Source organism: Equus caballus, chromosome 3 (assembly GCF_041296265.1).
Source record: "Equus caballus isolate H_3958 breed thoroughbred chromosome 3, TB-T2T, whole genome shotgun sequence".
NCBI classification, from domain to species: Eukaryota; Metazoa; Chordata; class Mammalia; order Perissodactyla; family Equidae; genus Equus; species Equus caballus.
The window spans coordinates 86,529,029-86,556,282 of record NC_091686.1 but is presented as its reverse complement, the minus strand read 5'-3'; the positions used below and the strand labels follow the sequence as shown (position 1 = coordinate 86,556,282).

The following is a 27,254-nucleotide window of genomic DNA, read 5'->3' as shown; positions in this document are numbered from 1 at the left end:
ATGTCCACCGTGTCAGATACTATACTAGACATGGGAAACAAAAATGAATGATCCCTTTTCATCACGTATACAGACAAAAACAAACAAAAAACTTAGAAGACAGAAAAAGAAGCAATTTTTTAAAAGTGCAAATGTCTGTTGAAAATTATTGATCAGGTGATGCTAAAGTAAACAGAACAACTAGATCTTTGTAGAATTGTCAGGGAAAGGTTTCCTGGATGGCTGAGTACAAGTTTTAAGAGAAGGAATCAGATTTGGCAGGCAGAACATTCTAGGCAAGGAAAATACAGCACAGAAAGGATAAAGGGTGGAAGCAAGTAAGCCATGGCATATAAGCCCACACCCAAGTGTAATAGAACTGGATCATTACTGGCTAAGGGTGGAGGAGGCAATTAGAGGAAAGCTGGAAACACAAGTAGCTCACCACTGACATCTGAAGAACAACGAATGTGGTCAAAACAAAGCATCTGAGTATTTTTTGTTTTGTTTTGCCATCAGTGGTACACATACCTGGTGCCACTGAAGGCAGATCTTTACATTCATACATCTTTCAGCATTCATCCGTATATGTCATGTTAAGTACTTTTGTATACAACTTTATATACTTTTAATATACAACTTTATATACTTTTAATATACAACTTTTTAAAAGTCAAGACACACTACAAAAAAGTTTTTCCGAAGAAAACGACCCAAAGAGCAGATGATGCATCAATGAACAGACAAAGGCGAGGGGAGAAGAGCAGTTTTCCACCCTCCGCTTCCATGCCAGTGCGCAGCAAACTTTAAGTCGGGAAAACTGTTTTAATCGATAAGATAATACCTTTAAAGTGCTTAGCACAGTGTTTAGCCTGTAGTAAGTACTCAACAATTTATGGTTATTTTGATCTTAGACCTCGCTTCACCATTTGGGATTCTGTTTTCTCATTTTCAGAGGAAGAAACGGGTGACAGAAAGTCTCTGAGGCTCCTGCCAGCTCTGACACTCTCCTATTTCAAGTAGGCATCGAACAAATATTTGCTGAACAGACGAAGTAAACCGTCTCTCCACCGGCCCTGGCTGAGCGCCCATCTGAGAACCAGCCGGGAGGGAGGACAGGATTGGCCCGCTGGTCCCACACGTCCGTGTTTGGGGGTGGAGAGCACACTACACGCCCCTCATCCAAGACCAATAGGCGTGGCTGAGCGAGAGCTCCCGTTTGCGATCTCAGCCCCACCCGCGCCCCAGTCCCCACCCCTCCCGGGCGGCGGCGCGCCTATCTCCCCAGCTCAGGCCCAGCCTGCGGTCGGAATCGCTCTTCCCAGCCAGCCTAGCAGCGTCCCCCAATCCGCCGGCGCCCGGGCACGCCCCTTCCGGCCGAGGCCCCGCCCCCCGCGGCCCCGCCCCGCGGCGAGCTGGGCGCCGGGTCCTCTCAGCGCCGGCCGGCGGCCTGGCCCACCCCCGACGCTCTGAGGTCACCGACGGGGCTGGCCTACGGGGGGCGGAGGGACGGAGGAAAGATGGCGGCCGAGGCCGGATATTGGCGCCGCCTCCCCCAATCCTGGAGCCGGCGCAGATGAGGCGGCTCGGCTGGGGCCAGCGGCGCTTGGGAACCGGAGCTGGGGGGACCCTGGCGGTGGGGCCTGGTCCTGCTATGTGCCGGTGCCTCCGCTAGAGTGAGCGGCGGCGGCGGCGACGCCTCTTTCCTCCGGCTGTTTCGCTAGTGCGGGCCGGCGGCGGGCGGCAGATTCGGCGGGGCCGGGATGGAGGACGTTAACTCCAACGTGAACGCGGACCAGGAGGTGCGGAAGCTGCAGGAGCTGGTGAAGAAGCTGGAGAAGCAGAACGAACAGCTGAGGAGCCGCTCGGGGGCCGTGCAGGGCGCTGGCTCGCTCGGGCCGGGCAGCCCGGTTCGGGCCGGCGCGTCCACTCCCTCCTCCGGCACCGCGTCCCCTCGCGGCTTCCCCTTGGGCCTCGGCGCCAAGTCGGGCAGCGGGGCGGGCTCGGGCCCGAGACGGACGAGCAGCGAGGAGCTGCGGGACGCCACCTCCTTGCTGGCCGCGGGCGAGGGCGGCTTGCTGGACGAGGTGGAGCCGCTGCGGCCCGAGGAGCTGGAGCGCCTGTCAGGCTGGGAGGAGGAGGAGGAGAGCTGGTGAGCGCGGGGCGCCGGGCCGGGGCTGGGCGGGGACGGGCCGGGGGCGGAGAGCGTTCTCCGAGGGTCCCCGCGGTGGGACACGTCGCTTTGTGTAGTCGGATCCGCGCTCTGACGGGGACCCGTGACTGTTTTTGCTTTTGGCTGCGGAAAGGTCAGCTGGAGTTGGGCAGTCGAGGCGTGCCAGGGGAACAGGGTTGGCAGCTAGTTCTCCTCTGGGTCGTGGACCCCAGTGGGTTCTGTGGGCTGGCGCAACCTGGGGAGGGCTACTCTGCTTTATAGGAAGGGATCCTGCTTTGTGTGAAATCCTGGCTTTCGGATGGTGGCCTGGGCATTTTGGACGTCGGGGAGGAGTCTGCTTGATCGGGTATCACCGGTGCGGGGAGCAGCCAGAGTGGGCTACGTCTGTGCCGTGGTCGGGGTTTTGGATCAGTGGGAGATGGGTACATTCCTGGCGGTGATGGGGAGACGGTGTGAATCAGCACTCTCCTTTGGGTAGTAGGGCAAAGCCTGCTTTGTGTGAAGAGGGCAGAGGATGGTGCTGCTTTGTGTGAAGAGTCCAGGGTGGAACGAGAGCCCTGGCTCTTGTTTTTTAAACAAGAATCGGGGCTGGCGTTTTCCGGATCTGTGAAGTGACAGTTATCACGTCTGTCTTTCGTTTCCCTGTCATCCTAGGGGTAGAGAAAGAGAGCCCTATTTAAAAATCTAAACCAAAGGTTGTATCGCCGTAGGCCACTTCTGGGTAAAATTGTGACCCGCACCGTAATATCGCCTCCATAAATAGAAAGGACATGGGAGGCGTTTTTCCTCGTAGTTTATTGCAAGCGTATAAAGATGTCCGTGTGAAATTCTTTGTCTTAATTTATCCCTGTTTAAAGTTTTAACTTTTGGCTAAAATGTCTCTACTCTCCGTTGAAATGGAAACTTCTAACTTAGTGAAATCGAAATCCTGCATGGACTCTGGTATTGCAGGGCTGCAACTCAGTGTACTGAGGTGGTTAAGAGCTTTGCCTGGATTCAGGCCCTGGCTCTGCCACTTACTAGTTGTATGACCTTGGGCAAGTTACTCTGAGCTTCACTTTCTATCTGATGGAGAAAAGAATAGTTCTTACTCTGTGGAGTTGTGAAGATTATGGGAGATAATGCACGTATACTTTTAGCACTGGGTCTGGCGTATAGTAACCTCTCCAAGACTAGCTGCTGTTATTCTCAAGCCTCGTTATTTAAGTCAAGAAATATTTAGTGAGTTCTTGGAAGATCTAGCGGAAGATTCTAAAGATAAAAGGATTCTCCAGATTAAAGATTCTTGAGTGTTGATCCCTGTTCATTAAGGCAGTGACAGTCTTATTGGGAGCCAAGTTTATATAAGCCAGGACATATACAGTGAATTGCTAAAAAGAGTGATAGGAACAAAATGTATTGAGAGTGCTCAGAAATTGGGAAGAAAATAGTTTAAAGTAGTTGGGGCAAACTTTGAGGAGAGGTTGCTTTGGAGCCTGGGGGTGGGGAAAGAGTGGGAAGGGCGGTTTATACTCTTGACAACTGCCAGAGCAGGGTCAGAGATATTTGTAACTCCCAATTAGGAAGGTTTGAAATACAGGGATACTCTTGAATACATGATGTCAAGCCTTTATTTTATTACCAAGTGATACCAAATATTATTAGAACTGACTGCGGTAGTGACAGTTTCTCATATTAGTGTGAAATCACGTCCTCCCAAAGGAATCCTGGGTATGTGTACGGTTTAAAAGAGCCCAGAATCATCTAAATATCATCACATGCCTCTTCCAAGTGATGATGATAATGATGCTCTTAATAATGAGGATTAGCTGCACCCATCAGCCCATTTTAGATTATGTATTATTAGAACACATTGGCTCCACTTGGAGAAGTTGTCCTTTGCTGCTTTGGTTTCTGAGCATAGGGTTTGTTTAGGTAAAGCGAGTCTTCTTAAATACTATGCCAGAAGTTTCTTTTGACCAAATGGTTCCTGCTTACTGCTTTGATCCTAGCTATGTAGCTTGATATTGTAGATGTCCTACACTTTTTCTGAAAAGATTTGTGTGAATTTAAAGTTTCTTAAATCATATTTAAAGTGTTTTGGAGTATGTGTTAGGAGTATAAGTTGAAAGGGGTGGATGTTGGTGGCAGGAGGAGGAAGATTCAAAGAGTCAAGAGTTTTTTTCTTGGCAAGCTAAAAATCTTTATTTATACCCGTTGTACCTTCTTTTTCATCTAGGGGAATGTTTTTCCCCAAGTGTGTAACACCAAATGCTAGTCCTGAAGGTGTTAGTAGATATTGTGTGAAAAATAATGATAGATCTGAGGTCATGTATATGTGGGAAAAACGAGGTTCAACAAAAATAAACAGGTTTCTTTAATGCTGGACTTTTTGATATGCTACTGTGTATTAAATATGGTAAACCTCTAAGTGGTATGGTTTGTTTCCTAAACTTATTTGAGCTCCCAAGGAACTAGTATCTATAGAACACACTTAGAAAACAATGCTCTAGAGCAGTGGCTTTCACAGCTCCCTTTTTTTTTTTTTGGCCCAGCTTCATGATAAGAAATACATTTTACATCATAGCCCAGTACACACATGTATATGAATAATTGAAACAAAAGTTTCACAAAACTATAGTTACTTTTAGTACATGTGCTAAGTTCTAATATTTTCTGTTCTGTTTCTTTAGAAAAAAATGTTGGTTACAGCCCACTAAGCTGATTTTGTGACTCGTCAATGGGTTGTAACTTTTTGAAAAACACTGTTCTAGAACAACTCAGAAAAGTCTAGAGAAGGGAACTAACATCATAGTGTATCACGGTGTGTTGGGCTATGCCAGGCAGCTTATAAACACTTTTGTTCTTAATTGCATTTAATTTTTATCCATTTATGAGGTAGGTATCATTTTCTAGATAAGGAAGCTTAATCTCTAAGCATCAAATAACACACAGTAGATGATGGAGCCAGGGTCTGAACATCAAAGCCTATGCTGTTCCCACTATATTTTGTTTTTTCCAAGTATAATCCCTTTTCCATGTGAATGGCCCCTTAAAATATTTGAAGACTACTATCCTCCTGCTGATCCCTTCTCTCCACCACATACACATTCTCATCTCTTCTTCAGAGTAAGGCAATCCCAGTTTATTTAATCATTCCTGAGATAATGTAACTCTCTGATCCTTCAACCATGGCCATTTTTCTCATAATGAATTTCTAGTTGCTGTTGTCATTAAACATGGTACTCGGAACTGTATTTTGCATTTTAGATGGTACCTGACCAGAAAGTGTTTGGTGGATATACCTTGCTTGAGCTAAATGCTATTATTTTGAAATATTTTATTAATAGTTTTAACCTCTGTTACTCCTGCTTAATATAAGCTAGGAGTGTCAGTTACGCTCTGTATCTTTTATACATAAGTTGTTAAACTAAGTCTCCCTCACCCTGTTTTTGTGTAATGAATTTTTTTAGCATAAATATTAGGCTTTTATATTTCATTTTGTTAGTCTTGATCTAGCCACTTAATATTATCTATTCTTTCTCATTTTTTTGTCATTTTCATATTTGGTATGCATACCTATTGGGTCTTCATTCAAGTTGTTAATAAAAATATTAAAATGACAGCAGAAAGGGCTCTGAAGTGTGCAGCTCGACTGGACTCCCTCCAGATTAACATCAATCCATTAATCAACATGCATTGTGGTTGTTAAATAACTATTAGTTCCACTTATTATTGTCAAGCCCTTATGCCATTTTTTGTGTATGAATATTATGAAAGATTTTGCCAAATGACTTGCTGTAATTAGGCTATACTGTGCCTGCAGGGTTCTTACCTGCAATGAAGTACACCTATTAAAATAGAAATTGTAGTTAATTTGGTTTGACTTGTTCAGGGTGAACTCTCTGACTTTTTCCTTTTCTAACTTCACAAACATTTTGTTGAAGCCAGTTTTGAATTTTGCAAGGAATAAGTTTGGTTTGGAATTTCTAGACACTACTTATTTTTCTCTTGAGGAATGATCATATTTCCTCTCATCCAGGCTTTTGACCCTGCCATGATGTTTCAGATCAACAATAACTGGTAATAAAATTTCAATTCTTTTCCATTATTTGGAGGGGTAGGCCTAAGCCTGTTTCAAGCTACATTCCAGGGACTGGGCCCATGGCCAAGTGGTTAAGTTTGCACACTTTGCTTCGGCAGCCCAGGGTTTTGTTGGTTCGGATCCTGGGCGCGGACCTAGCACCACTCATCAAGCCATGCTGAGGCGGTGTCCCACATAGCTCAACCAGAAGGATCACAACTACATATACAAGTATGTACTGGGGAGCTTTGGAGAGAGGGAAAAAAAAAGAGGAAGACTGGCAACAGATGTTAGCTCAGGGCCAAACTTTTTTTAAAAAAAACAGCTGCATTCCAGCTTCCTTTGTCATCTTGCCTCATTTGAACTTCAGTTTCCTTCGAAGAATGTTTATTCAACCTGTCCATTTGAACAGACTATTGGTAGAAAAACAGAAGCTAAAGAATAATTTCTGCCTTCCCTTTGTCATTTAGTATCATTGCATATTTTACTCCAAGACTTTTTTGTACTAATGCTCTCAATGTAATTTTTTTCTCGTTGAGTTTCTATTTGTTGAGATATAATTCACATACAATGAAATTTGCCCTCTTAAAGTTTGTAATTCAGTGCTTTTTAGTGTATTCACAAAGTTGTGCAACTGTTATCACTATCTAATTCCAGAACATCTTCATCATACCCCCAAAAAACTGCAGCCCACTATCAGTCACTTCCCATTTCCCTCTCATCCCGCCTTCACTTATCTACTTTGTGTCGATGGAATTGCCCATTCTGGTTATTTCATGTAAATGAAAGCATATAATATGTGGCTTTTTGTGTCTGGCTTCTTTCATTTAGTATGATGTTTTCAGGGTTCATCCATGTTGTAGCACGTATCAAAACATTCCCTTTCTTTGTTCTATTTTATATCTGAATAATATTACCACATTTTGTTTATCCATTCCTCAGTTGATGGACATTTGATTTGTTTCCAGCTTTTAGCTATTATGAAAAATGCTGCTGTGAACATTTCTTCTCAGGTTTTTATATTGTCATGTTTTCATTTTTTCTTGGGTACATATACCTGGGAATGAAATTACTAGGGCAAATGGTAGCTTCATGTTTAACTTTTTGAGAAACTGCCACACTGTTTTCTGTGGCTGCACCATTTTACATTCCCACCAGCGATACACAAGGGTTCCAATTTCACCACATCCTCATTGACACTTGTTATTGTCTGTCTGTTTTGTTATATAGCCATGCTACTGATATATCATTGTGATTCTGATTTGCATTTCTCTGATGACTAAAGATGTTGAGCATCTTTTCATGTATTTGTTGGCCGTTTGTATATCTTCCTTGGAGAAATGTCTATTCAAACCATTTACTCATTTTCTAATTGGGTTACCTGTCTTTATGTTAAGTTGTAAGAGTTTTTTATATATTCCTTGTGAGATACATGATTTGCAAATATTTTCTCCTGTTCTGTGTTGTTTTTTCACTTTGTTTTTGGAACTCTTTGAAGCATAGAGTTTTCAATATTATTAAATTTGATTTATCTATTTTTTCTTTTGTTACTTGTGCTTTTCCTGTCATATCTAAGAAACCTCTGCCTTATCCAAGATGATGAGATTTACTCGTATCTTTTCTTCTAGAAGGTTTATAATTTAGCTCTTACATTTAGGTCTTTGATCCATTTTTTTTATTGTGTTAAAATATACATAACATCAAATTTACTGTGTTAACCATTTTTAAGTATATAGTTCAGTGGCATTAAGTACATGCACATTGTTGTGCAACCATTTGTCTCCAGAACTTTTTCATCTTCCCAAACTGGAACTCCATGCTCATTAAACAATAACTCCCCATCTCCTGCTTCCCACAGCCCCGGACAGCCATCCTTCTGCTTTGTCTCTGTGAGTTTGACTGCTCTAGGTAACTCGTATGTATGGAATCATACAATATGTGCACTTTTGTGACTGGCTTATTTCACTTAGCACAATGTCTTCAAGATTCATACATGTTGTAGCATGTCTCAGAATTCTCTGAAGCTTTATTTAGTCTCATAATTCTCAATGGGCAAGAGAAAACAGCACTTAAATCTTTCTATCCCAAACCTAAGCTTGTATGATGAGTATATGATGTTCATATTTAAATATGGAATTTATATGTATATGCTTTTTTGTGCATGTGACAAAAAACCCCAAAACTCATGGAAAATTCAGCCTCTCAACAGTTTCTAAGTGTACGGTTCAATATCGTCAACCACATGCACATTGTTGTGCAGCAGATCCCCAGAATCTTCCCATCCTGCATGACTGAAACTCTGTACCCACAGAACAGTGACTCTTTACCTCCCCTTCTCCCAGCCTCTGGCAACTACCATTCCACTTTGTTTCTATAAGTTTAACTACTTTAGATACCTCATAAGTGGAATCATTATAGTATTTGTCTTTTTATGACTAGCTTATTTTTACTTGGCGTAATGTCCTCAAGATTCATCCATGTTGTAGCATATGCCATGGTTTCCTTCTTTTTTAAGGCTGGATAATATTCCATTGTATGTATATACCACATTTTCTTTATCCATACATCTGTTGATACCTCTTGGCTATTGTGAATAATGCTGCTATGAACATGGGTGTACGAATATCTGTTCAAGTGCTTGCTTTCACTTCTTTGGGGTATATACCCAGAAGTGGAATTGCCAGATCAAATGGTAATTCTATGTTTAATTTTTTGAGGAGCCACAATACTGTTTTCCACAGCAGCTGCACTGTTTTACATTCTGACCAGCATTATACAAGGGCTTCAGTTTTTCCACATCCTTGCTGACATTTCTTTTGATCCTTTTTGAGTTTTTATATAGTGTGAGGTAGGGGGTCCAACTTCATTCTTTTTGCATGTGGATATCCAGTTCTCCCCATACCATTTGTTGAAAAGACTTTTCTGACCCCATTAAATTGTCTTGGCACCCTTGCTGAAAATCAGTTGCCCATAAATGTATGGGTTTATTTCAGGACTCTCAATTCTGTTCCATTTATTGATGACTATCCTTATGCCGGTACTGCACAGTTGTGATTACTGTAGCTTTTTAGAAAGTTTTGAAATTGGAAAGTGTGAGTCCTACAATTTTGTTCTTTTTCAAGATTGTTTTGGTTTTTCAAGGTCCCTTGTATTTCCATATGAGTTTTAAAATCAGCTTGTAAATTTCGTCAAAAAAAGGCAGCTAGAGTTTTGGTAGAGCTTATATTGAATCTGTAGATCGCTTGAGGCATCTTAACAATATTGATTCTTTCAATCCATGGAAATTGGATGTCTTTCCATTCACTTAGGTCTTCTTTAATTTCTTTCAACTATGTTTTATAATTTTCAGTGTTTGAGTCTTGCATTTCTTTTTAAAATTTTATTCCTAGGTATTTTATTCTTTTTTGATGCCATTGTAAATGGAATTGTTTTTCTTAATTTCACTTTTGGATTGTTCATTCCTATTGTGTAATGCAGTTGTATATATATAAATATATATAAATTGTGTATACAGTTTTGTATATTGATATCTTTGTATCCTGCAGTGTTGCTTAGGTCATTTATTAGCTGTGACAGATTTGTGTGTATGTGGATTCCTTGGGATTCTTTTATATATAAGATCCTGTCATCTGCTAATAGAGAAAATTCTACTTATTCGTTCCCATCTGAATGCCTTTTTTTTTTTTTTTTTTTTTCTGGTGAGGAAGACTCACCCTGAGCTAACATCCATTGCCAATCTTCCCCTTTTTGCTTGAGGAAGATTAGCTCTGAGCTAACATCTATGCCAGTCTTCCTCTATTTTGTACCTGGGATGCCTCCACAGCATGACTGATGAGTGGTGTGTAGGTCTGTGCCTGGGATCTGAACCCATGAACCTGGGCCACAGAAGCGGAGCACGCCAATGTTAACCACTCAGCCATGGGGCCAGCCCCAAATGTTTAATTAATTAATTAACTATTTAATTAATCAATTTTGAGGAAGATTAGCCCTGAGCTAACATCTGCCACCAATCCTCCTCTTTTTGCTGAGGAAGACTGACCCTGAGCTAACATCCGTGCCCAGCTTCCTCTATGTTATATGTGGGATGCCTGCCACAGTGTGGCTTGACAAGCAGTGCCTAGAGCCACACCCAGGATCTGAACTGGCGAACCCCAGGCCGCTGAAGTGGAACGTGTGAATTTAACTACTACACCACTGGGCCAGCCCCTTGGATGCTTTTTGTTTCAACTTCTTGCCTAATTGCCCTGGCTAGCATATCTAATATAATGTTGGGTACAAATGGTGAAAGTGGACATCCCTTAATGTGATTTTTTTTTTTTTTTTGGTAAAGAAGATTGACCATGAGCTAATATCTGTTACCAATCTTCCTCTTTTTGCTTGAGGAAGATTGTTGCTGAGCTAACATCTGTGCGTCTTCCTCTATTTTGTGTGTGGTATGCTGCCACAGCATGGCTTCATGAGCAGTGTGTAGGTCTGCACCTGGGATCTGAACCCACAAACCCCAGACCACCGAAGCAGAGTGAGTGAACTTAACTACTGTGCCACTAGGCTGGCCGCTCAACGTGATTTTTTTTTTTTTTTTTTTTAAGATTAGCACCTGAGCTAACAACTGTTGCCAATCTTCTTTTTTTCTTTTTCTCCTTTTTCTCTCCAAATCCCCCCAGTACATAGTTGTATGTTTTAGTTGTGGGTCCTTCTAGTTGTGGCATGTGGGAGGCTGCCTCACCATGGCCTGATGAGTGGTGCCGTGTCTGCGCCCAGGATCTGAACTGGCGAAACCCTGGGCCGCCAAAGCAGAGCGCAAGAACTTAACCACTTGGCCACGGGGCCGGCCCCCTCAATTTGATTTTTATTGCTCTTTTATTTTTAATAATAGCTAACAATTATTTATTGCATTAACATGTGACAGATACTAAGCACTTTATATAAAGTGTTTTATCTTCCTAATAACCCAGTATGATCAAACTGTTATTAACCCCATTTTAAAGATGGGGAAATTAAAGTTTAGGTTAAATAACTTGCTCATAGTCACTCAAGTATATGGCTGAGCTAGGATTGGAACCTAATTAGCCTGACTTTATATTTAAAAATTTTCAACCCTTACCTAATTCTAATTATCTGTATTTTTTATGTTATTCTTAAAAGATTTATACTGTTAGGTGATATCTCAGTGTAGTTTGGATTTGCATTTTCCTGATGATTAGTGATGTTGAACATCTTTTCATGTGCCTGTTGGCCATCTGTCTATCTTCTTTGGAAAAATGTTCAGATCCTCTGCCCATTTTTTGATTGGGTTCTTTGTTTTTTTGTTGAGTTGTATGAATTCTTTCTTTATTTTGGAGATTAACCCCTTGTCAGATATGTGATTTGCAAATATTTTCTCCCAGTTGGTGGGTTGTCTTTACGTTTTGATCTTGGTTTCTTTTGCCTTGCAGAAGCTCTTTAGTCTAATGAAGTCCCATTTATTTACTTTTTTCTTTTGTTTCCCTTGTGCGAGTAGACATGGTAGTCAAAAAGATCTTTCTAAGACTGATGTCAAAGAGTGTGCTGCCTGTGTTTTCTTCCAGGAGTTTTATGCTTTAACGTCTTACCTTCAAGTCTTTGATCCATTTTGAGTTAATTTTTGTGTATGGCACAAGACAATGGTTGTGTATGGCCTTCATTATGTTGAGGTACTTTCCTTCTATATCCATTTTATTGAGAGTTTCATAAATGGGTGCTGAATCTTGATGATTGCTTTCTCTGCATCGATCGAGATCATCATGTGGTTTTTATTCCTCATTTTGTTAATGCACATCACATTGATTGATTTGCAGATGTTGAACCATCCCTGTGTCCCTGGTATAAGTCCCACTTGATATGATGTGTGATCCTTTTAATGTATTGCTGTATTCGGTATGCCAGTATTTTGTTGAGGATTTTTGCATCTCTGTTCATCAGCAGTATTGGCCTGTAATTTTCCTTCTTTGTGTTGCCCTCGTGGGGCTTTGGGATCAGGGTGATGTTGGTCTTGTAAAATGAGTTAGGAAGTTTTCTGTCTTCTTCAATTTTTTGGAATAGTTTGAGAAGGATAGGTATTAAATCTTCTTTGAATGTTTGGTAGAATTCTCCAGAGAAGCCATTTGGTCCTAGACTTTTATTTTTTTGGAGGTTTCTGATTACTGTTTCAATTTCTTGTGATTGGTCTATTCAGATTCTCTGTTTCTTCTTGATTCAGTTTTGGGAGGTTGTGTGAGCCTAAGAATTTCTTTCTTTCTTCTAGATTGTCCAATTTGTAGGCATATAGTTTTTCATAGTATTTGAAAATTTGAAATCCTTTGTATTTCTATGGTAGCTGTTGTAATTTCTCCTCTTAATTTCTAATTTTATTTATTTGAGCCTTCTCTCTTCTTTTCTTAGTGAGTCTGGCTAAGGGTTTGTCAATGTTGTTTATCTTCTCAAAGAACCAGCTCTTAGTTTTGTTGATCCTTTCTACGGGGCTTTTTTGTTTGTTTGTTTCAATTTCACTTATTTCTGCTCTAATTTGTATTATTTTCCTCCTTCTGCTGACTTTGGTCTTTGTTCTTCTTTTTCTAGTTCTGTTAGGTGTGGTTTAAGATTACTTATTTGAGATTTTTCTTGTTTGTTAAGGTGGCCCTATATTACTGTGAATTTCCCTCTTAGGACTGCTTTTGCTGCATCCCGTATGAGTTGATATGGTGTATTTTCATTTGTCTAGAGATATTTTTTAATTTCTCCTTTAATGTCTTCAGTGATCCATTGGTTGTTCAGTACCATGTTGTTTAGTCTCCATACATTTGTCACTTTCCCAACTTTTTTGTTGTAGTTGATTTCTAGTTTCATAGTATTATGGTCAGAAAAGATGCTTGATATGATTTCAGTCTTCTTAAATTTATTGAGGCTTGCCTTGTTACCCAACATATGGTCTATCTTTGGGAATATTCCATGTACACTTGAGAAGAATGTGTATTCTGCTGTTTTTGGATGGAGTGTCCTATAAATCTGTTAAGTCCATGTGGTCTAGTTTTTCATTTAATTCCACTATTTCCTTGTTGACTTTCTGTCTGGTTGATCTCTCCATTGATGTAAGTGGGGTCTTAAGAACCTCTACTGTTATTGTGTTGCTGTTAATATTTCCTTGTATATTTGTTAAAAGTTGCTTTATGTACTTTGGTGCTCCTGTCTTGGGTGCATATATATTTATAAGTGTCAATGTCTTCTTGGTGGAGTGTTCCTTTTATCATTATACACTGCCCCTCTTTGTCTCTCATTGCCTTTTTTCTTTTGTTTTTAAAAAGGTTGGCATCTGAGCTAACAACTGTTGCCAATCTTTTTTTTTTTTTTTTTTTCTGGTTTATCTCCCCAAATCCCCGCTGGTACATAGTTGTATGTCTTAGTTGCAGGTCCTTCTAGTTGTGGTGTGTGGGATGCCACCTCAACATGGCCTGATGAATGGTGCCATGTCTGCACCCAGGATCCAAACTGGCGAAACCCTGGGTGCCACAGCGGAGCGCACAAACTTAACCACTTGGCCGTGGGGCCAGCGGCCCCTACCTTTTTTATCTTGAAGTCTACTTTCTCTGATATAAGTATGGCAACACCTGCTTTTGTTTGCCATTCGCTTGAGTATCGTCTTCCATCCCTTCACTCTGAGGCTGTGTTTGTCTTTAGAGCTGAGATGTGTTTCCTGGAGGTAGCATACTGTTGGGTCTTGTTTTTTAATCTATCCAGCCATTCTGTCTTTTGATTGGAGAATTCAGTCCATCTACATTTACAGTGATTATTGATATATGAGGGCTTAATGCTGCCCTTTTATCACTTGTTTTCCAGTTGTTCTGTATTTCCCTTGTTTCTCATCCCGTATATTTAGGACTGCCATTTCAGTTTGGTAGTTCTCTATGTTGGTTTTCTCATTTTCTCTTTATTTATCGTTTGTGTCCTTGTTCTGATTATTTGTTTAGTGTTTTTGTGAGGTTTGTGTAAAAAGTCTTATAGATAGTCCATTTTCTGATAGCCTCTTATTTTCTTAGTTTAAGCAGGTTCTGTCTCTTTCCTCTTCCCCTTCTAAGTGATTGTTGTCACACCTTAGTCTGTTTTGTGTTGCGAATTTGTGGTTAAAATGACAAGCTTGTAGTTATTTTTGATGTTTTCCCTTCCTTTATCTTTAGTGTTATAATTGTTAACCTGTTCTGATAGCTGCAATTTTCTGATTTTGTCTGCCTATTTATCTCCTTGCTCAAGGCTTTGTGAATCTCCCTCTTTTTTCAGGTATAAGGGCCTTCTTGGTCATTTCTTATTGGGGGGGGGGGTCGCATGGCAATGAACTCCCTCAGCTTTTGTTTATCTGGGAAAGTTTTTATTTCTCCATCATATCTAAAGGGTATTTTTGCTGGATAGAGTATTCTTGGCTGAAAATTTTTGTCTTTCAGAATTTTTAATATATCATTCCACTCTCTCCTAGCCTGTGAAGTTTCTGCTGAGACATCTGCTGAAAGCCTCATAGGGGTTCCTTTGTAAGTTCTTTTCTTCTGCATTGCTGCCCTTAATATTTTTTCTTTGTCATTGAGTTCTGCCAATTTTACCAGTATATGCCTTGGAGAAGGTCTTTTTACACTGATGTAATTAGGAGTTATGTTAGCTTCTTTTACTTGTAATTCCAGCTCCTTCCTCAGGTTTGGGAAGTTCTCATCTATTATTTCTTTGAACAAGCTTTCTGCTCCTTCCTCCCTGTCTTCTCTCTCTGGAATACCTATAATCCTTATATTGCATTCCCTAATTGAATTGGATATTTCTTGGAGAATTTCTTCATTTCTTTTTAGTCTTAGTTCTCCTCCTCCATCTGAAGCAGTTCTATATTTTTGTCCCCCAAACTGCTAATTCTGTCCTCCATGATATCAGCTCTATTATTCAAGGACTCCAGATTTTTGTTTATTTCATCCATTGTGGTTTTTCATCTCCAACATTTCTGATTGGCTTTTCTTTATAGTTTCAATCTCTTGTGAAGAATTCCCTCTGTTCATTAATTTTATTCCTGATTCCATTGAATCGTGTTTCTGAGTTTTCTTGTATCTTGCTGAGTTTTTTTAATGATAGTTATTTTGAATTCTCTGACATTTAGATTGTAAATTTATGTGGCTTCAGGATTGATTTCTGCTTGTCATTTCCCTTCTTGTCTGGAGTATTAATATATTTCTTCATACTATTTGATGGGGTGGATTTGTGCCTTTGCATAGTGATAGTATCTGTTTGCAGATTCCGCTTGCCCCCACTGGGGAGGGTCAGGAGCTGTGTATTCAGAGCTTGTTGCCATCCCTGGCATCTGTGCCTGTCCTTTGGAATCTGTGCTGACAGGACCTGTCTGTGATTGCCTGCTCACACTGCTTCTTTACAAATGCATGCACTTTGGTGGTGGTCCCTCGCCCTGGCTGACTGGCTGAGGTGGTGTGCCAGGTGGGGGTAGGGGTGCTTTCTTTTGCATGCATAATCCCTGGGACATTCTCGCCCTGCCCTCACTGTGTGCTCTCCTCCGGTGCTGGCTTTATGATGACACCCCTCGCAATTGCTTAGCCTCCTCTGTCTGCAGCTTTCCCAGTGCTGGGAGGCAACTCAGAGAGCAAAGGCATTCCTGCAGTGAGCTGCCCTTCCGCCCGCCACCCCCTTTTCAGGGCTGTACGTGTTCCTGTGCCCTAGGTTGCTGCTGGGGAGGGCGAGGAGATCCCCTTACCTCCTACCACTTCCTCCTGGGGGTGTCCAGCACCTCCACCTTCAGATGTATGGATCTCTCAGACATCTGTTGTGTGAATATTCTCTGTTGGTCTATGAATGTCCTTTTCGTTATATCTTGGGGGGAGAGAGGACACTTTTTAAACGTAATCATTATACCAATTTCACCTCCCAATTAAAAATCTTTAATATTATCAAATGTGTTCTGGATGTTTTTAGATCAAATTTTCTTTTTTACTTTATTTTTTTTGAAGAAGAAGATTAGCCCTGAGCTAACATCTGCTGCCAATCTCATCCTCTTTTTGCTGAGGAAGACTGGCCCTGAGCTAACATCTGTGCCCCTCTTCCTCTACTTTATATGTGGGATGCCTACCACACCATGGCTTGCCACGCGGTGCCATGTCCGCATCCAGGATCTGAACTGGTAGACCCTGGGCCGCCGAAGCAGAACGTGCCCACTTAACTGCTGCACCACTGGGCCGGCCCCTAGATCAAATTTTCTAAAACTTGGTTTGCACATCTATGTTTAGCATTTTCTTTCTATTCTGTTATAAACTCTAAGATGAAATTGGCTGCTTCCAGCATTTTGATCATTTTTATATCACCAGTTAATTTGTTGATGATGGTCAAAACAGGTTCAGTTCTTCTTTCTTCCCTAGCCTTTTGAGAAATTAAATTGTTGGGGTGAATCAAGAATTTCTTGAGTGTTCTGCTGTGTGCAGGGTGAAGCTTTCAGGAGATGTCTGACTACTCCAAGTCCATATCACTGTTATATCCTTGTACTAGAATTAGAATTTTATTATTTATATCTTCCCTTGGCCTTTTGGCCTGTAATCCACTTCCATAATATCATTCTTATTTTCACATTTATAATTATTTAAGATTTTTAGTTAAATTTGGTTTTAGTGTCTCTGTACTTTGACCCATGAATTTGTACTCTCAGGCTCCTACTTCTTTTTTTTTTTTTTTTTTTTTTTTTTTGAGGAAGATTAGCCCTGAGCTAACTACTGCCAGTCATCCTCTTTTTTGCTGAGGAAGCCTGGCCCTGAGCTAACATCATGCTCATCTTCCTCTGCTTTATATGTGGGACGCCTACCACAGCATGGCGTGCCAAGCAGTGCCATGTCTGCACCCAGGATCCAAACCAGTGAACCCCGGGCCACCGAGAAGCGGAACGTGTGAACTTAACTGCTGCGCCGCCGGGCCTGCCCCCACTCCTACGTTTTTGTAGAACAAAGTAATTTTAGTCTAATTTTCCCTAAGTCTACGTTTTCTTCATTAAATTTATCTAAAATGTTTCTTTCCTGAGGAAGGGAACAGTCTTGGGTCTCAAAGAAAGGATCCTTTATTAATGGTTTTCATTGGAATTTCTCAAAGGCCTCATATAAAAGAATGAACAAATGCATATAATACATAAAAGTCTTTATATTACTATTTAAAATATTTGTTGTTGAGGTAAAGGGTTAGGAGCTGACTTCTCCATCTCTTTAAGTCTCATAAGATTGTTGTCTCCATCCCTACTGTTAATTGTACTAATCGAAGAGAAATTTACATGTGGGCAAAAGGGGAGTGTATGTGTGAAATACTTTTTAAATGAGTTTTAGATTGTTTATTCATCTACTCTGCACTGATGTAGATGAAAGTTTACTGTTGCATATATATTCATAAAGACTGCATTATCTAATCAGTATTTGCTAGTTAAAATTAATTGTTAGCATCCAGCAGTTTGTTTTATTTTTCCTCCTTTTTCTTACCTTTGAGAGATCCATTATTGCTAGCATAAACCCCGTATATCTGTAGTGGAGACAATAGATTGAGAATAGAGATGTTAGGGAAAATTGATATGAATTGTCAGGCTCTTTGTAGGGCCTCTAGGAACTTTTGCAGAATATAAAATCATAGAAAAGGAAATTAGAAATGGACTTTCAGATTAGGTGCTCATTCCTCTTGTTTTTAAGCTGTTTAATATTCAAGCTGGCTGAGGCAGATGGTTTCTTAAAAATTTTTGAGATTGGAAATATAAGTTTCTCATATTCTGTTAAATCCATTTTACTTTAAATCAGTTTTCTCAAATTTTTGAAGATACTTTAAACTCGAACTGACTTCTTATCAATAAATTTTATTGATAAACTTCCCCAACTAGATAGGTATGTGGTTTTTACTTACTGTGTTTTTTTACTCATAGCCCTTCTCTTCTGAGAATAGTCTTTATTACATGACCTCTGTTTTATGTATGCTTTTTGTAGGGGGCTATTCGTAGAATTAGCCGTAATTTAATATGATAAGCCTAGGTTAATAAAGCAGTTTAATTTGTGTAATTATCACCACTTATCTGAATATTTTGGAAGTCACTCACTGATTAACATCTTGAAGTTTTGTTTACTAGATTGTTCTGTACAAGGAGATGTTACTTTAAAGGAAGGTGTGAGTGTTTTAAATAAATCAGATGTTATACATCTGGGTGAGCATTTTGTTCCCTTCTTAGCAGTGTTTTCTCAAGTAATTCTAACACGGCTTTAAATTTTTTTCATTAATCTAACAAATACTTAAAGCTCCTATGTGTGAGCTGTGCAATATTGGAAACACTGAAAGACAGGTCCTTGCTTTCTTAAAAAATGGAATTTGGCCCAGAAGGGCCACATGGTTCATAAAGTATATTATAATCACTATTGTTCGTGCACATTCTGTATGCTCAGTATTGTATAAGCCATTTTGTGCATGTTAAATCATTTAATCTGCACAATTTTGAGTTATAGCTATTGTTATCCCCATTTTTTTATTGTGGTAAAATATACAAAACAAAAAATTTACCATTTTAACCATTTTTTGAGTGTACAGTTCAGTGGCATATTAAGTACATTTACATTGTTGTGCAGTTATCACCACCATCCATCTCTGGAACTTTTTATCTTTCCAAATTAAAACTGTGTAACAGTAACTCCTCATTCTCCTGTTCTCCCTGCCCTTAGCCCCTGGCAACCACCATTCTACTTTCTGTGTCTACAAATTTGACCATTCTAGATACCTCATGTAAGTAGAATAATACAGTATTTGTCCTTCTGTGTCTGGTTCATTTCCTTTAGCATTGTGTCTTCAAAGTTCATCCATGTTGTAGCATGTGTTATGTTATCCCCATTTTACAGGTAAGGAAACTAAACTCAAAATCACATAGCTAATATAGTGAATGAATTGAGATTCATAGCAAGCCTGAAAATCATGCCTAAAGAAAACGTTTGATCTTGATTTATTTAACCTGTAGATATTTAGCTTTGACAATACTTTTTAAATATTTGAAGTACTATAATAAGGTTTATTAGACTTATTCTGTATAATTCTGGAGATCATTACTAGAACAATAGATATCAGGGAGGCAAATTTTTATTTAATATAATGAAGAATTTTCTTTTTTCTTTTTTCCTTTTTTTTTGGTGAGGAAGATTGTCCCTGAGCTAACATCTGTGCCAATCCTCCTCCACTTTGTATGTGGGACGCTGCCACAGCATGGCTTGATAAGTGGTGTGTAGGTCCACGGCCGGCATCTGAACCCATGAACCCCGGGCTGCCAAAATGGAGCACGTGAACTTAACCACCACGCAACCAGGCCGGCCCCAAGAATTTTCTAATAGAGCTATTCCTAGATGGTATGGACCCCCTTTAAAAAGTGTTATAAGTAATCTTCAGCAGTAAGGACTACTGAATGGTCCTGTGGCAAGAGATGTTACAAAGAGGTAAAAAGTTGAATTAGTTTACTTCTAAGTGTCTTTTAAACTCTGTGTTTCTGTGATTAAAATATTACAGTCTATTTGGGAGTGTAAGATACCTTCAAGACAAAGTGTTAAGCATAAATGTGGGAGAGATTTTTTAGCAATGGAAGCATCATGGATGTTTCTTTTCTAAATCTATGGTACGATTTTTTGAATATCCTCAGCAACGGCAAATTCTTTTCCTCTTGAGGTTTGAGTTTTGAAAACTATTAAAAGTCATTATTATGCCTAGTGAACAAAAATGGATTAGCAAGATATTTAAAGTCCTCAGCAGTCCAACTTCAATTTACCTTTTTCCTAGATTTACTTGCTATTGCCAGAAAACATCATGAACATTCATGCCTGTTAGCTTTTGATGTTCATTCTGCATAGAGTACCTTTTTTCTCTCTTTCATGAAATTCTAAATTTCCCACTTGGTTTCCTTCCTCTTCAACGTTACCTAGCACTGTTTATATATCCTTTTTAGAGTGTGTGTAACATGACAGCCTTGTACTTTGGTCTGTCTAGATTGTGAGCAATTTAAGCAGGGGGCAGTATCATATTTAACTTTGGTGTCTGAATAGACTTTCAGTATCTTGTATCTAGTAAGAGTTCAGTTACATTAAATTAAATTAAATCAATCTTATTGTCAATAATGTTAGGTTGAAATGAGGTGAAGCTATAAAATTACAAGACCAAATTTCTTGCATGATTTGCATGACCCTTATGCCAGTTACAGATGAGGAATTTCACACATACTCTCCATAATGGCAGTATTGAATCTGTACTTTCCCATGATGAATTAAGAAAATACTGTCTAGATACAGTGTCTGATTTTAAAAGTCAGTTTTAAAATTAATCAAAATAGTGATATCTCTATCTTTGATAGGATAACAGATGCACCTTGTTTTAAACTTTTTTGTACTTTTTGTGATTTCTAAATTTCCACTTATGAACACAGATTGCTTTTGTAATTAAAAAACATCCTATTGATTTAAATCAGTTTCGTTATTCTTTGGTCACATGGGTAGGGATCATACTATAACATGATACATTAAAAAGCCGTTGATGTTTTTCTTGTTACTTGGTGGTGTAAGATTATATGTCACAGATGGAGAAATTTTGGTTCTAGTAAGTTTAGACATGCATGTTTGATAAAACTGGAGCCCAAGTCAGCTGATGTGTATGATCCTATCTATTGTTTTTAATTTTGCATTTTAAAAATGAAATTCCACAAATATAAATATCACCAAGTTTATCAGATTTACCTAAATTGTCTATTTTTGTGGGGGAGACCCCAAAACTTCTTTATTTTCCAGGAATATCAGATAAGAAACCCTAAAGCTGTGTAACTTACATCCTGTGAGCCTTCTGGGTCACCGATGTGCTTGCTCTCCTCAGTCCCGTCTTTGGAACTACCCTGCACACAAACCCCTATGTCAGACTTCCCAGGGAACCTGGTGTTGATGCCCTAGTAGCCCAAAAGGGTTCCTTCCCTTCTTCCTCCACTTACCCAGACCCCTGCTTCCTTGCCTTTCTGCCAGGAACATATCTATAACTGTATCTGTAAATTAGTTTGATTTTGACATGACTTTTTTAAAAGGAGACAATTTGGATAGTAAATAGCAGGATTAAATAGTGTCTTAATGTAAATGGGTTGAGTTACAATAATGTACTGTTCCTTACAGTAAGTGCTTGTACTAGCCAGAGCACAAAACACGTTGACTCTTGTGGTGTTAGTTTAGTAGCAAAAGTGAACTTGTAAAAGCATGTACGTTTTAAGGCTTTCAGTAATCTAAGTTCTTATTTTTCCTGTTCCGTTTACTCAAAATCACATCCTCTGGGAGCTTTCATTTGGGAATCTAAAGTATGGTGGAAATGGACACCTTCAGGAACAAACTAGCTTATTTAAGAGGAAGGCTTTTAAACTAGGTCTTTAAACTAGGTGTGGCTCAAAAAATGCAAAACATACAGTTTGCTTTGATCTTGGAAAAGGCTCAAATTCTGGAATAAAATTGAAATGTCTTAAGCGTGTTAAAGGACTGTAAGAAGAAAAAGAAAAAGCGATTGCATCGCTTTGAAATGTGAGAAATAATAGAAGCAAGATAATGCAGTGCTGTAATATCTGATATGAAGTTTGTGAAAATATTTGGAAAGATAAGATGAAGAGGAAGGTAGTGTTTAGTTAAAAATTAGAAGTTTAGGGGCCGGCTCCATGGCCAAGTGGTTAAGTTCGCGCGCTCTGCTGTGGTGGCCCAGGGTTCGGATCCTGGGAGCAGACATGGCACCGCTTGTCAGGCCACGTTGAGGTGGCATCCCACATCCCACAACTAGAAAGACATGCAGCTAAGATATGCAACTGTGTACAGGGGGGTTTGGGGAGATAAAGCAGAAAAAAAAAAAAAGGAAGATTGGCAACAGTTGTTAGCCCAGGTGCCAATCTTTAATAAAAAAAAAAATTACAAGTTTAGATTTCATAGAGGTGAATCAAACCATCTCCCACTCCTACAGTTTACTAGAAAGAAACCCCTCCCGTACACAGCCCTCCACTCCTCCATTCAGGAGCTTCGACTCATCTCCCTGTGAGAGAGTAAAAAAGAGTAGTTAACCATGTGTGGCTGTTAAGGGTGGTTTTATTTGGAAGGTGTGAATAAGAAGCAGGGCTGGGCCAGGCTAAGTATGTAAGTGACCTGTGAGTCTGATAAGCTTGAAGAATGGGATTTAATAGATGCTTTCAAATTAGTAAGAAAGTTTTTAAATATGCATTTAGTGCCTAATTAGCACTATATTTTAAAATTATATTGAGATTAGATTGTATGTCTTTAATTTAGTATTTTTAGCATACGAATATCTTTTTTTCTTCATCTTTTTCCTTCTTTCTTTCTTTTCTTTTGTTTTTTTTTTACAGGGGAAGATTCACCCTGAGCTAACGGCTGTTGTCCGTTTCTCCCCCACCCAGCTCTTCCCCCTCTGCCCAAAGCCCCAGTACATAGTTGTTAGTTCTGTGTGAGCTGCTGCCACAGTATGACTGCTGACAAATGAGTGATGTGGTTCCACACCTGGGAACTAAACCCAGGCTGCTGAAGTGGAGCACGTGGAACTATAACCTCTAGGCCATCAGGGATGGCTCAGGATATGAATAACTTTTGAGTGGACTGACTGATTTACCCTCTAAGAGGGACATAATGGGTTTTGCTGTTGACTTGTCATAGTGAAATTCTTGTTTGCTACTGGTTATTCTTAGCCAGGGCTGATCTGGAGAGGATTAAAAAACAAAATCCAAAAAACTGGTGAATCTTTGAAACCTGGATCTGGAGGTTTGGAACTTGATGAGCAGGCACTGTAGGTCTTGATGATAGTACAGTCTATGAATGACAGAGGCTAACAACCAGCACTATGTGAGGTACAATCTTCTAGTTTTTGTCTTAATTCAGCTTTGAATTCCTCTGTAGCACCATACTTGGCCAATGGTAGCTGCTATATGAATATTTGTTTAAATGACTGTGTGGAGCTTGGTATTAAGCTTTCAGGGTGCTTAGAGTTTGGAGACAGAATAAACAGAATTCGGTTCTCTCTGAAACCAATAATGAGTCCATGGAAGAAAGGTTTATATGTTCTTGAATTTGAGAGCTGGGACTTAGGATTTAGGTACAGATGGAAGGGTATTTCTTCCTGTTCTGTCAGAATCAAAGAGTGCAGGGAAAAGAATCAGTGCTGCATTTGAGTAGGGTAAAGAGAGAGCCAATGAAGATGCTTAGGTAAAGTTTGTTGGGAAACAAGTGAGAAATAAAGTTGAATGATTGGGTAGGGGACCATACTGTGGATGGCCTCTGAAATCTAGGAGGAGATTTTTTGAGTGTTGGAATATTCTTAACAAAATGGTGTTTTGGAAAGATTAGTGTGGCAGTATGTAGATGGGAACAGAAGACACAGCTACCTTTTAGGGCTAGAAAACTGAGCCTCTGAGCTTTGCATACCTCTTGTGCCCAGAAGCACATGGCAAAACTGGAATTCAGACCAAAATGTTGAGTCGATAGTGATATTCTTTCCATTTCATCCTAACTACTTATAATTAATTACATGAAAATCATCATATCAAGGTAAATGATTAAAGATCATATTTATTTAGTTCCTTTTATAAAACATCCACGTTGTTTAAAAATATCATTTTGATCTTAACTCTCTTCTATGAGGATATTGACATTTTGGGTGCTGTCCTGTGTATTGTAGGATGTCTAGCAGCATCCCTGGCCAAACAAAAATGTCTCCAGGCATTGCCAGATGTCCACTGGAGACAAGTATTGCTTTAAAGCATACTTAAGGTATGGTGTCAGCCTAACCAGAAATATTTAGTGCTATATTGCAGGAATTAGTATCATATTCTAGTAACTTTGCTCCACTTATATTCCTAAGTTATAAAATAGTAATGTTCTGAAAATTAGGGAAAACTAAAGTGATTGTGTAATTTATTTGTACAAACTTGGACAGTTTGCAAATCAAGGGAGTGCTGGGATGCCAAAACAATAGACTTAAATTAGGACTTCCCTGGGCAGACTGAGATGAACGGTCACTCTAGGAGTAATCATCAAACATTTATTGAGTACCTACTGTGAGCAGAGCATTATGTTAAGATAATAAGGAGTAATCATAAGAACTGTGGCAATTGGAAAGCCTCGTGAAAAAGCTAAGTCTTGAATTGGTCTTGAAGTAAGGCTTGAGTTAGACAAGGAAAATGGAAAGGAAATTCTTTTTTCTCCCCCGGTAGTAAAAAGAACTTATGAACAAAGGCATCTGTGGTTTAACTGTCTATAACGCATGGAGTGAACATTTATTTGGTCAGTTTGACTAGACAAGAGGATTTTTTTCCTGAAGTGCTTGGGAGAGAGGATCAAAGGACAAAGTTTTGGATCCGGTAACACAGAATCTTGAAAATTAAGCTGGGGACTGTATCCAGTGGGAAGGTTTTTGAGCTGTGAAACAACGTTACACTGATCTCTGTCTTAGAGAGCTGAGTGATAGGGGCTGGTGGATGGATTGGAGGGATGCGAGTCTGGTAGGTAATGGGAAACCAGTAGAGAGTGTTGTAATAATAGCCTATGTTGTGTGAGATGAGGGTCTAAGCTAGAGTGAGGTCAGCGGAAATGAAAAGGAAAGGATGGATTTGAGGGCATTAATGAATTAATAGAATATGTTGACTGAATACATGGAGAGAGAAAACAGTCAAGGTTAGTGTAAAAATTTTCATTTGTTGACTGGAAAAAACAATGGTGTCATTTTAGGTCTGTTCGGGAATATTTGATTTTGGGGGGGATGTGTGTAGTAAGCGGTTAGAGCTCTGTGACTAACACCCAGGAGAAAGATTAGGGCTAGAACTATTAGAAAATCATGTATGTCCAAAAAGTGATAGTTGGTTATGATGAAACAAAAAAACCCTTCAAATTATAAAAGTTTCTGATAAACATAGAATAAAATAGTAGGAACAAAGAAATAGTTGTATCTTGTGAGGGAGCAGCTGATAAAATAACAAAAATCATGTGATATAAAAAGTGTGTGAAGAAATGGAAGAGCTCAGTTTTTACATTTATACTGTGTTTTCAAACCCTCATGTCATCACTTCTAGCTTTGGTAATTAAACTTTAATAAGTTATGTGGAAAAAACTGATGGGAAAGGGAAGAAAGTTAAGAGACTGGAGAATAGGTTGAATTTAGCCTCTTAAAGACACGGAGATAATTTGATTACTGTCACTTGGGAGAGATTCTGGTTAGTTGTTATGGGTATTTTGAAAGGAATGAATAAGGTGGAATGGCTGTGAATTAAAATAGGAAAAATTTAGTTCTGCTGATCTTACAACTGGAGTAACCAGATGGTACAATCAAGAATAACTGTAGAATTTCCATGGTTAATTTTTCAGGAAAAAATGCAGTGCTCTATTATGAATTCTTTGTCATTATATTCGTTTTCTCCTATGTGCCAGACAGTTTTCTTTGGGGGTGAGAATGGGGCATAAGAGATCAGGTGAAATATTCTTATTCCTGCCCTTGAGATGCTTGGAGTCCCATATGAGAGACAGTTATATAATTATGTGTAAATTGTATATATACATGCAACTGCAAACTAACAATGGAGGGCTAGATTAAGTTTTCTCTCTAGGACAATGCCAGTTCTAAAAGTATTATCCCTCCCTCTCCCTAAATGTATTTTATGCATTCTGACCCCCTCAGTATACAGGGCACTTCAGGAATCCTCGCATACCCACTCTTATCTTTCTTTCTATGAAACTCAAAAGAAAAAAAGAAGAGAATGTCTGGACTGGTCTTCTTAACATTAACTTTAGTTCTACAAGCAGAGTACAGGGTACCATTCTCTCTTACTTCCTCCTCTGGTGTATAACGTAAAAATATTGCCAAATTTTCTGTAGCACTTCAATTACCTGATATTTTAGGCTGATCTATTGTTGAGGTTAAGCACATATATTTACAAATATATGTATTTAAATATATTTGGTTTATATTTTTCTTATTTGATTCATATTTTCCTATTCTTATTTGGTTCATATTTTCACAAAGTGGATAAAATATTGTAATATTATACTAATTCAAGAAACCAATTTTAGATTCTGTAGGAATACTGCAAATAGAAATTCTCTGAGAGGACACTTGCTTAATCTTTATTGTATTAATAAACCTTTGTTATCAGTGTGCTGTGGATTCTAACTTTATGCTCTCATACCTTTTCTCAGAATTTTGTAGAAACCTTCTCAACAATAAGAAAAGTATATTAATTTTTAAAAACCTAACGTTAGTTGACAAACTATTAAAAGTCATTATAGTATGCATTATTATTATTTGCGAATTGAAGGATGTATCATTTGCTAAAACTTATGACTTTTTAGCTATAGGTACCATGGTTTCTACAATTAAGATCTTGTTTAAGGCATTTCACAGATAAAGTTAGCTATTGATGAGCAAGGTACTCTAAAAGAATTAGTGTGAATTACACACACATTTCATATATATGTAACACATATATCTGTATGTGTATATATATATATATATGTATATACATATACCCATGTATTTTTTCTGTGGACTAAAAAATTCCGCTATCAGTAGTAATTGCTATCTATTTATGTGGTTGTGGCTGGAAAGATGTGTACTAATCAGTATACATAAAGACTGTCTCTTGCTTTGCAGCGGTTGCCACAATTTGCAGCATCTGATGTAGTTTGAGACATTCTTCCTGATGTCTTTTCTCAGAAAGAACTCAGTTTCTGGTTGCTGTGCTCTCATTCAGTCTTACTGCAACTGTTTTTTTGTTATGCCTCATGGCTATGCCTCAACACTAGAAGTTTCTCTTTTTTTTATTTATTTTTATTTATTTTATTTTTATTTTTTAAAGATTTTATTTTTGCCTTTTTCTCCCCAAAGCCCCCCCCGGTACATAGTTGTATATTCTTCGTTGTGGGTCCTTCTAGTTGTGGTATGTGGGACGCCGCCTCAGCGTGGTTTGATGAGCAGTGTCATGTCCGCACCCAGGATTCGAACCAACGAAACACTGGGCTGCCTGCAGCG

At 39.2% G+C, this 27,254-nt stretch overlaps 1 protein-coding gene across 2 annotated transcripts in view; it reads left to right on the top strand.

Moving 5' to 3' along the window:
• The first annotated feature begins 1,253 nt into the window (after window positions 1-1,253).
• Window positions 1,254-27,254, top strand: part of SLAIN2 (SLAIN motif family member 2) — an 84,783-nt gene continuing 58,782 nt past the window's right edge. Inside the window, exon 1 of one of the 2 annotated variants that reach the window (XM_023638129.2) lies at window positions 1,254-2,131. In XM_023638129.2, coding sequence (XP_023493897.1) covers window positions 1,743-2,131 — 389 coding nt within the window. In that variant the 5' untranslated portion in view covers window positions 1,254-1,742. The remainder of the gene's footprint in view (window positions 2,132-27,254) is intronic. The other variant, XM_023638130.2, reaches the window with a different exon arrangement.